Source organism: Echiichthys vipera, assembly GCF_963691815.1.
Source record: "Echiichthys vipera genome assembly, chromosome: 11".
NCBI lineage: Eukaryota > Metazoa > Chordata > Actinopteri > Perciformes > Trachinidae > Echiichthys > Echiichthys vipera.
In genome coordinates this window covers 7404610-7415399 of record NC_139836.1, presented here as the reverse complement: position 1 = coordinate 7415399, position 10790 = coordinate 7404610, and the positions used below count along the sequence as shown (strand labels likewise).

Sequence of the window (10790 nt, the reverse complement as noted above, 5' to 3'; positions counted from 1 at the left end):
TAGGTCTAAGTTGTCATGCATGATTAGACATTCATTATAGACGTTACCTTCGTAAACCATGTCTCACCATTTTTGACCTGCAACTTTACCCAAAACACATAGGCCTACACATTTAGATGCGGATAGTGAGTGTTGTTAGTTATATAGTGCTGCTGTCTTCTGCCTTCGTCACTTGAGGGCACCCTTGTATTGTTTGTACATTGTACTGGCTTTCAATAAAGTTTACGATAAAAAAAAAACCCTACACTTCCGCGTCCGTTGCCAAGCTACAGAAGCAGCCATGACAGTAGCTGCTAGCCAGTTGCCCTCGTTAAAAGACTTTTCCACAGGTAAACCGAACTCAGACTTTAGAGAGACTTATGAAGTATATAAAGGTTGCTGGTTTAGGTCTGTTGGCGCCTTTGTTAGTTAAACCGTGTGTTTGTTGTCTCAGGCGCTTTCAACCCTCCCTGGTTCACTTTGTTGTTGTTTTTTGCTAGATGCTAGGTGGCTAATGTTAGCCGGTAAACTGGTATACAAATGGCTGTAACGTTACTGGTGGTGAACCGTTATGAGCCGTTATGGGCTCGGTTGTAGCAGCAGATAAATGGCTGAATCCAGACAAGCGCACAACGTTAACGTTATATTAACCTATAAATACATGTGTGTAACTGTAGGTGGGTACACTGGGTAATCCGATAGCGTCCTATGGAGCGGGTTGACCCGGCGAAAGACACCAGACTGCTGAAGAACCAGCCCTACGACGAGAGCTTGGAAGTGGTCGACTCCGAGGAGGTAGCGAGCGTCTACAGCCCGACCCCCGGCAGCCAGCGTCAGGTAACACCCACGGCTTCACTGCCTGGCACGGCGGTGTGTGTGTGTGTGTGTGTGTGTGTGTGTGTGTGTGTGTGTGTGTGTGTGTGTGTGTGTGTGTGTGTGTGTGTGTGTGTGTGTGTGTGTGTGTGTGTGTGTGTGTGTGTGTGTGGTCTGAAAGTATACTCTGTGTACCAAAGAAATACCTCCCGTTATAACATTGACTAGCGTTAATGTGACGAGTAACTGTTACAGTGTTCTCATATATATGTTTTAATGTTAAATCCTCATATGAAAAGTAATGCCTAACTTCAGCTGGTAGTGGATATAGTAAATATTCCCCTCTGAGATGTACTGCAGGAGAAGTATAAAGTAGCATTAAATCGAAATGCTTCAGTCATTTAAAAGTACCTTGAAATAGTACTTGAGTTGTTGCACTTTCTGTTTAAATTGAATGAAAGATCATGTGACTCCTGAAACTGATAAGAAGCGATCCTCAAACTGTCGTTGTTTTACCACTGGTGGTACTCACGCTCTCTCTGGTAGTAAGGGAAGGAATCTCCAAAATAAAAAAGGAAACATTAATTACTAATAATAACTAATTAATACAATACTAAGGAAATACTTTTAAGGTCCTTGAAATGTAATTTAAAATAAGTCCAGCATTTCCTGTAATATTTTTATTTCAATATCCGTCATGCTCAACAGCTGAACTGTGATGACACCATAAGAGGTTAAGTGAGTGGTTTAAAACACTGACATGTCAGTTCTGATGCTACCGCTTCATGGCTGTGACTGAAGACAGCCAACAATACACGATCTTCTGACTAGGAAGAAACCTTCCTGTCTGTAGCTGAATAGACTACTGTATTTTCACATTGGTCTTAGTGGTGGGACTTGAGAGAGCCTGATATTAACTGGGGTGGTACGTCATGTACACAGTTTGAGAACCACTGCCCTAGAAAGAAGACGTCTCCCTCTGCTGGAGTTGTTGGAATTACTGAAACACTCTGATTGTGCAATAATGTTACATGTGTTACTTTGGTCGAGTTACACAGACAAACCGACAACAGAAGAGTTTAATTGTGTTCTGTCATCATGACTTAACGTTAACTACTGATCAGCTAATATGATGCGTTGGTAGAAGCTTCTACCTGAATGTTTTCTTCATGAGCTGTGATGATCAGGAGAGTGACTCTCCAGCTTTTTTACATAATACATCTAATATTCTGTGGTGGACAAAACACAAAATAGAAGGTGTTTGATGCACTTGATTAAAGCCGATACCAATGCTCTTGTCACCCCTCTCTCTCGTCTGGTGTCACATGATTTTTGTCTTTTCAGTCGATGATTTTTGTCTTTTCAGTCAGAATCTAGGAGGAGCAGGAAAGGGCGTGACCTGATGTCGGCCAACAGTGACGAGTTTGATGAGGACCGCAAACCTCAGAGGGTCATGGAGCCACCCGGCAGGCTGCCTGGGGTCCGTTTGAACAGGAAGGAAGAAGAGGAAGAGGAGGAGGAAGAAGAAGAAGAGGAGGATGAGGAGGAGGACTCAGATGAAGAGGACTCGGACGATGACGATGAACCCAAGGTTCCAGAGGGGACGTACGACCCCGCAGACTATGCCCACCTGCACGTCAGCACCGAGATCAAAGAGCTGTTCCAGTACATCACACGGTAAGCAGTTTACATCAGAACACACAGCTGAAAGGAAAAGTAATAGACTTATTTTCATTGTTGTTAAACTGCTGATTATCTCCATTCATCATTCTGTTAATAAAATATCATAAAATATTGAAACTGTGTTTTTTAGTGTGAAATTGACATGTCAACGATCAACAGTTCGAAACTCTTCAGTTTACTTTCATCACATTAAAGAAACCAGCAAATTTATAATTTTACTTACTTTTTATTTACTAAAAATGACTGAACCAATTAATTGATCCTCAAAATAGGTTTAGATTAATTTTCTGTCGATTTATTAATCATTGCAGCTCTAATTCGCTTTATTCAAATATGCTATTATCTTATATTATTTATAATGTTTTGTTCAGCACTCATTATTTAATAATCCATGTTTTTTTTTTAGAAATGATGTTATATTACGTAAATATATCGCAAACCCAGACATTTTCCGTCTCATAGACCGTTAAATTACGTTATTGCTAAAAGACAACAGACTCTCCTGCTCTAACTGATATACAAAACAATATGTGCAGTATAATGTATGTAATATTATCTGTGATACAGGTTAAAAGGAGAAATTACAGATCACAGAGACAAAACTGTCCTGATGCATCATTAACGAATGCTTCCTGGAAGTCATTTGACTGGACAGAGAATCAGGACGCAAATAAACGACACCTGTTGTCTCCTTTCAGCTACAGCCCTCAGTCCATTGAGATGGAGCACAGCCTGAAGCCCTTCATCCCAGACTTCATCCCAGCTGTGGGCGACATTGACGCCTTCCTGAAGGTACAAACACAAACTGTCTGCTCATTCCGTAGAGCTGCAGAAACAGGAGGTACACCAATGTTCATTTCTGTCTAGTTTCAGTTTAATTGTCTCCTTTTTGACCCAAGTTGTCCCTGGAAAAACAATGAAAACTAATTGTGTGCTTCAGCCCATTGCTGTTTGTGTTTTGAACGCAGATTAGGCAAATTAGGCCGCAGATGTATTTTAAAAGCAACATGATGGGACAAGCGCTGCTGGTGGTCACAGTGGTAAACACACTCTGCAGCCTGCAGCTCAGTGTGCCCGTCAATTTAATCTAGAAAAAATAAATTCTTTGTGTTGTCTCACTGCGACATTTACTGACATTCCTGTGTGGTAAAGGATTTTTAGGCGCAAATCTTCCCACTCTGGGACCCGGATTCAAAAGATACCGCTTTCAGGCTCCGATAACGCAGACTGCGTGTGGACAGTCGGCCAAACGATACTCCGTGTGGACGGGCCCTAAGTAAAGATTTGATTCATTACACTATGCTTGACTCTCTGTTTTGGGATATTTGACACCTGTCAAACTGTCAGTGGATTGTAGATTAATTGAGTCCATAAATCATCAGATAACATCACTGATACATTGTTACTCCTTCCAATCAAGAGCAGCAGCTTGTTGAAAATACTTTGAATTGAGAGAATAAACCATTGTTCCATCTTTTAATATTTAGTTGTTTATTTGTCACAGTTATTGTTTTCAAAAGTTACATTTTATTTAGTTTTAGACTTGTTATTGTTTATGTATTCTACCTGAAGAAGTTTTACTGGTAGTAGAGCTGGAAATAGTCCTTTATCTCTGTGACCACTGACCCGACTGTGACCTGTGTGGCGTTCAGGTGCCGAGGCCAGATGGTAAAGAGGACAGTCTAGGTATGCTGGTGCTGGACGAGCCCAGTGTGAAACAGTCGGACCCCACGGTGATGTCGCTATGGCTGTCAGAAGATACCAAACAGCACGGAGCCACTGAGGTACTGTCGTGCATCATACACCTGCATCACACACACACTTGTATTACACACACACCTGTATCACAGAACACACACCTGTATTACACACGCTCTGTCCTGAGATCCTGTCGGACAAGTTCTATGTTGAAAATAAACATTTAAATGCTGTTATAGTAAAGATTAAAATCTACTACAGCTTTTCAATATAATTTAGTCCAGTGTCCAAACTGACACTTCCTCATGTTTACATCACAAGGGCTGACCATAGCATCTCCGTCGGGCTCTGTTCTCGGAGCTTGATCCAATCGTCCTCGCCTACAGGAGTCACCATCTTGTCAGACTTTGACTCTGCCTCATTTCCTCTGACCAAAAAAGGGCATTGATGTGACGTTGGGGGGAGGGAGATGCGTCCATCTGGCTGACGTTTACCTCTAAGGAGAAGTGAGGGCCAGAGGCTAGCTGTCACTCAAGAGGCCAGGCCCCTCATTATTCACTTTAACCTCCAATCAAATAAAAACTAGCTTGGTACAAAAACATTCAACCCCTCAGTGTTGTCATGGAGATATGACCTAAATATACAGACTAGAATGTTTTTTGCTGTGAAAAACGGCCTGTTTAACATGGGGGTCAATGAGAAACTGCTCTATTATGAAGCCTGCCCCAAGTGGACTCACTCAGAGAACTGCAGTTTTTGGCACTTCCTTATTGGATCAACTAGGAAGTCGCTGTGGTGGGGGCTTGGTGCAGACCAAGGGCCAAGACTAGGGGTCGCTAAAAGAGGTATCCTACACAGGGCCAATGGTGAGCCGCCACCCTGCTGATCTCTGATGGCTAAGTGCTAGCGCTGTGTTTCCTGCCTGAATGTGTTCACTTTATAGATGTATTATTAGAAATGGATCAAAAATCCATAATAAAAAGAAACATAATCAACTTTGTTTGCAGTTGGATCTGTCCTGTCAACAGTTTTTTTTTTTTACAGTGGTGGCGTATGGAGAAAATACTTTTTGGGCAACAGCTCCTATGATACATCCATGGTTAACTTCCACCCTTATTTATCTAAACTTCTCACACTCACAGTGGACACTTTGAAACACACCAGAATAAATTGTATTTTTTTATTCCACACATTCTCCTTTTTTGCAAATCCTGATTCCTGCATTACCCACAATGCAACTCTACTTCCGATAGTTATTTGGTAGATTGTTGGGTGCCATTCTATAATGGTCCATGTGTCCTGAAGCCTCTAGCCTCAAGCAGAGAAGCAGTGGGATGCAGACGCCTGGTACGCTCTGGAGACAATGACTACAGTCACACCTCTTCTAAAAACAAACCTCTGTCTGTCTGTCATTCTGTCTGTCTGTGTGTTTATCTCTCTCTCTCTCTCTTCCAGTTAAAGAAGGTGACGTGTGTTGCCAGTCCTCAGACCAATTCTCGGGTGTTGGACAGCTGGGTGGAGAGTATCAGCGCTCTGCACCGCTCCAAACCTCCGGCCAGTGTTCAGTACAACCGAGTGATGCCGGACATCGACAGCCTGATGCAGGAGTGGCCGGCCGAGCTGGAGGAGCTGCTGGGCCGCCTTCAACTGCCACCCGCCCGCCTGAACTGCAGCCTGTCCGAGTACACCGACGCCGTCTGCGCCCTGCTGGACATCCCCGTTTACAACAGCAGGATCCAGTCTCTTCATCTGCTGTTCAACCTCTACCTGGAGTTCAGAGACTCACAGCACTTCACACGCAGAGTTTAGAGAGGGGCTGGGGTTTCTACAGCAGAGCGACACACCTGAGAAGAAAAAACCTGTAGTCAGTTAACAGGAAGAACTGAAAGAAGACATCAAATGTTCCTGATTTGAAGTATGGTGTCACCACAGTTGTTTATTGGCCTCAGAAACTCTGGGATCCTTAGTGAGAAAATGTTTGTGACGTGATTCTGTTCCTGTTTACTGTATACTGTCGAAAATAGAAACTATAAAGAAATGTGAGTATTTTGCGAGCACTCACATTTCTATAGTTTCTATTTTAGTTTTGTGTTTTTCAGCTGATTACAAACAGCACATTTATTGCAATGGATGTGTGAACAGGTACCTTCCTGGTTTTGATACACAATGCTGTTTTATTTTGATTAGCAGAAGGAAAACTTTCTCTCTCTTATTTCCCTTCTTTTCTCCTTGTATTCCTTACTGTTATGTTACTTATATACAAATTGCTTTGCCTTATGTGTTTTAAGATATCGTCAGTAACAAACAAAAATGTAGCTTTGAATATTACTGTACCATCATTTTGTAATAAACAGACATTTATGTGCATTGATTAGTTTTCTGGAATTACAGACAGTAAAGTTAGTGGTAAAGAGCTGCTACAATTTTGAAGTTTTTTTTCATTTTCTGCTACTTTTGGCTTCTACTAAATAGTGTACCTTCCATTGCACTACATGCATTTGATTTGAGTTACTTAAAAATTAAATGATTCATACAGAATATTAATGTATTATAGCTGGAACTACCCAGCTGTATATTAAGTAATCAAAAATGAGCCCCACCTTTACCAGCTGCAACACTAAAATGCTGAATGTAATATGTATTTATTACTAATAAACATTTCTGTAAATGTGCCAGGTTACGCATCTTGGCTAATTATCAGCTGTAATGACAGTTACAAAAAAAGTGAAAAACATCAAGACAAGAAAAGCAAGACTGTACTGTTAAAAGTTACGGAGTATGGTCACACACTTGATTGTCTTTTTAACCATGTCAAAGCCTCTGCAACCTGCCAACCAAGACTGTTCCCTGTGTGAGCGGCTTTCACTGAAAATCCTAAAATGCATCAATAATTATAAACCAATAATATATGAATCTGAAATGGGCCATTCTACATAATGAGTTATTTTACTTGTAGTACTTAAATCAACAGGCAGTCCATCCTTTCCTAAAGCTTTTGGCAGAGGGCACAACTCTTCGATGAACAATTGGTCAATTTTTCAGGTTATGGTTATTAAAGAAATCAACTCATCAGCCATCAACTGTGTGTGGGTTAACCTTCTGGTGTGTTGTCTTCTCTCTATTGAAAGCAGCATTAAGCATGAAGTGGATTTGGCGTGTGTTGAACTCTACTTTTGCTCATTAGACAGAACATACTCTGGGCACAAAGTAAGGTCTTTTCAATACAAATGTGGGAAGATTCAAATCTGATGAGATGGAAAAGAGGAGATTTTTAAACAGCAGATGGTGCCGTCTGCCTTACTTTACTTGTGGACGTCCTTCATGTTAGCATGTTAGCGAGGGGTGGTGACATTGCTGAAGTAATAGAAGGGAAGAGTACTGGATATTTAATCTGTAAACCGTCAACCGGAGGATTGATCAATGTCTTGGGATTTTGTAAACCTACACTCAAGATAGAAGTATTGCCTATGATTTACTTTTTCTGCTCTATGATAGCAGCAATGTCCATGTTTTTATTTATCAGAACAGCAATTTATGTAAATGTCCCTTTTTGATAGACTTGAGAGTTGTGGTGCTCCTATTTTTCCTATTTTTACAGGACAAATTCTATTTCAAAACCAAAAAAGCAAAATGCAGATTTTACACCTATAAAAAAAACTGTAGACATATCAGCTGTGGCCAGTTTCCTCATGTGGGTCAGTCATGTTGAAATGTGGACACTGAGGACGCTGTTAAAAGGACAAAGCAAAGACAGTTAGCAACTGAGCGGAATGTACTGTATCCTGGCAACAGAGCACACAATGCATTATGGGATTGTACTTTTTTTCATTGAAATAAAGTGAAAAAACTATAAAACATCAACACATGGACAAAATAATAAAATAATAGAAAAACAGGGAGTCAAAAATCGAAGCAAATCTGTTCAAAGAAACAATAAGAATGAGGAGAGAAAGAGAGTAAACCTACTGTAGGTGCAGATGTGGCAGGTGGAACAGGTTTGAATGGTTTTGTTTGTCACTACATTTGGTAAAGGTCCCATATTATGCACACTTTCAGGTTCATACTTGTATTTTGTGTCTCTACTAGAACATGTTTACATGCTTTAAAAGGTATACCATGTAACAAGTATTGCTTACAGTCAAAGTTAATAGTAATAATGACAACATTAATAATACATTTTGTTTGTATTGCACTTTACATTCAACAATCTCAAAGTGCCACAGAGCAGAAAGAAACAGCATCGAAATAAACGGTAAAATGAAAAATAAGTAATAAATTAAAAGGAGAATATCTAAAAGACATTTAGCAAAATGCTTTGGTGAACAGGAAGGTTTTAAGGTCTTTTTTAAAAGCATCTGTAGTCTGCGGGGCCCTCAGGTGGTCGGTTGGCCCCTCCTCTCCTACATACAGTGGGTACGGAAAGAATTACACCCCATTCAATTTTTCACTCTTTGTTAATTTGCAGCTTTTTTCTAAAATAATTTAAGTTGATTTTTCCCCCTCATTAAAGTTCCAGTCAGCAACATATGTTTGATCATATCTGAAGGCGACACTCTGCTAATAGATCAACATAAATCATCCGGTCTTAGAAAAAAAAACGTTTCTTTTGTAATGTTTTTTGTCAGGACGTATCTTCGAGAGCAGGCGGTGTAGCCATGTATGTTAAAGATCATCTCGTCTGTTCCCAAACAATGAATGATTGGTGCTCAAGCTGCAACTGTATGTCTCGTCGTTGGTGCTCAAGCTACAACTGTCTTCACGCTTGTCCCTCACTGTTGTCTGCTACAGGAAAACCTGATGCCCCAGCTGACACGCGAACAACTCTTAGTCAGTTTTGAGTCCCAATAATCTCCTCTGAAATAATCCTCATGGGTGATTTTAAACTGGAATATGCTAAATCCCCCTGCTGCTGTTACTCAACAAGTTGATGCTTTAAAGCTCACCCAACATATAACTGAAATCACTCGACACAACCCTAGATCTCCCTCATCCGCTACACTGATCAACATTATTCAAACCAATAATCCTTCCAACTACCGTTCTGGGGTCTTCAGTGATAGCCTGGCAGACCATTGTGCGTAGGGGTTTTTCAGTCAAACGCCCCCCAGTACCCGTAACCAGGCGCTGTGTGAAGAAGCCTGACATGCAGGCCTGTCTCAGTGACACTGCTGCCACAGAGTGGGAGCGGCTCAACGTATTCACCTCTGCTGAGGAGGCTTGCTCGTCCTTTAAGAATACTTTCAGCCTTATATCAATAACCTCGCCCCATTTAAAAAGATACCAGATTAAGAATCGCCTTAGTCCTTGGTTTTCTCATGACTTGGCTGAGCTTGTTCGTCGGAAAAATTATTTCTGCAGGAACAAATCCACCCAGGCCATCAGGTCAGCCCAAACAAATCTCATGTGGCCCTGATGCAAGGAAATTTTGGAACACAGGCAAGTCAATGGAAAACGAACTATCTTCTCCAGGTTTCCCTTCACCCATGGTTTTTGATAAGGTTGTAATTGCTGACAAATCTTTCATGGTTTCCACTCTGGCTTACACTTCTGCTGACAGGGATAGCGTCCCACCACTCACTTCGCCCTCCCCCTCCATCACCACTGGCTTTTCCTTTAAACCAGTCTCACTTTCTGAGGTTCGGGACCAACTTTCCCGATTGGACCCAAATAAATCTGCTGGCTTTGATGGGTTGGACCCAAAGTTTCTTAAAGCAGCCACCCATCTTATTGCTGATCCAATAACAAGGTTATTCAACATGCCCATGCAGCTCTCCACCCTCCCTCCTGATTGGAAGTCAGCTTTGATATTTCCCCTCTTTAGGGGCGCCAAGGCGTTTGAGTCAGTTGATCACAGAAAACAAAAAACAAAAGAAACAGAAAAACGCACACTTTCAAGGTATTATTTATTTATCTTTTTAGCCATGGAGGATTAAATCGCCCAGAATGCAAGTATCGCGTCGCTTGCTCACACTTGTCACATTATTGATCATCGCTTTAATCTCAGGTAGCAGCCGATGCCACTAGCTAATTGATGCTAACCAGGCTCAGCCTACTCTGCTGTGTGCTAATTGATAAATTATGCTAGTGCTAACAGGGGTCTGAATGCTTTTAAAAGAACAGAAATGAGCTCTCAGAGGAAGTGTGTGGCTCTTAAAAGAGTTGTGTTGTAGTGAGATCAGGCCGTCAGTGAATTAAACAGTGAATATGTCAGTGAATATGACACAAAGGCCCCACAGTGACTGTTGCTTCATTAAGGTACGATCATTAATTGATTAGGCTACTAATTAATTATTACTTCTGGGCTACAGCAGCAAAACGAGTAGAGAATTAATAGAATTATTGTGCCGTGACATCTCAGTTTGATGAATAACAGCAGAGTTTGAGAGCTGGAGTTCGTCAAGACCTATCAATATTTAGGGCTTCGGCTGTTCTCTTCCCTTTCATTCTCAACCCATATGAATAATCTCCAGACTAAAGTGAAAGCCAGATTGGCCCCTCTCTTTCATGACAAAGCTTCTTTCACACATACTGCTGTGTAGAACATAGATTCACTGCTGGTCAATCCTCAAACTGGACAGAAGCTCAGAATAGAAGACAGCTAAGAAGAGGAAAACAGC

At 41.2% G+C, this 10790-nt stretch overlaps 1 protein-coding gene across 1 annotated transcript; it reads left to right on the top strand.

Annotated features, from left to right (window-relative positions):
- The first annotated feature begins 271 nt into the window (after positions 1-271).
- On the top strand, positions 272-6529 carry ift46 (intraflagellar transport 46 homolog (Chlamydomonas)). The gene is made up of 6 exons (XM_083922631.1): positions 272-329; positions 657-816; positions 2159-2469; positions 3174-3267; positions 4128-4259; positions 5629-6529. Exons 2-6 carry the CDS (start codon positions 688-690, stop codon positions 5980-5982), a joined length of 1020 nt encoding a protein of 339 aa, XP_083778757.1. The 5' UTR covers positions 272-329; positions 657-687; the 3' UTR covers positions 5983-6529.
- The last annotated feature ends 4261 nt before the right edge of the window (positions 6530-10790 follow it).

What these genes read in the sequence shown, in the direction of transcription:
- ift46 (XM_083922631.1), top strand. Translation starts at nt 688, where the DNA reads ATGGAGCGGGTTGACCCGGCGAAAGACACCAGACTGCTGAAGAACCAG. An exon ending in CCCCCGGCAGCCAGCGTCAG is followed by an intron (nt 817 to 2,158) that starts GTAACACCCACG and finishes TTGTCTTTTCAG; the next exon opens with TCAGAATCTAGGAGGAGCAG. An exon ending in CTGTTCCAGTACATCACACG is followed by an intron (nt 2,470 to 3,173) that starts GTAAGCAGTTTA and finishes GTCTCCTTTCAG; the next exon opens with CTACAGCCCTCAGTCCATTG.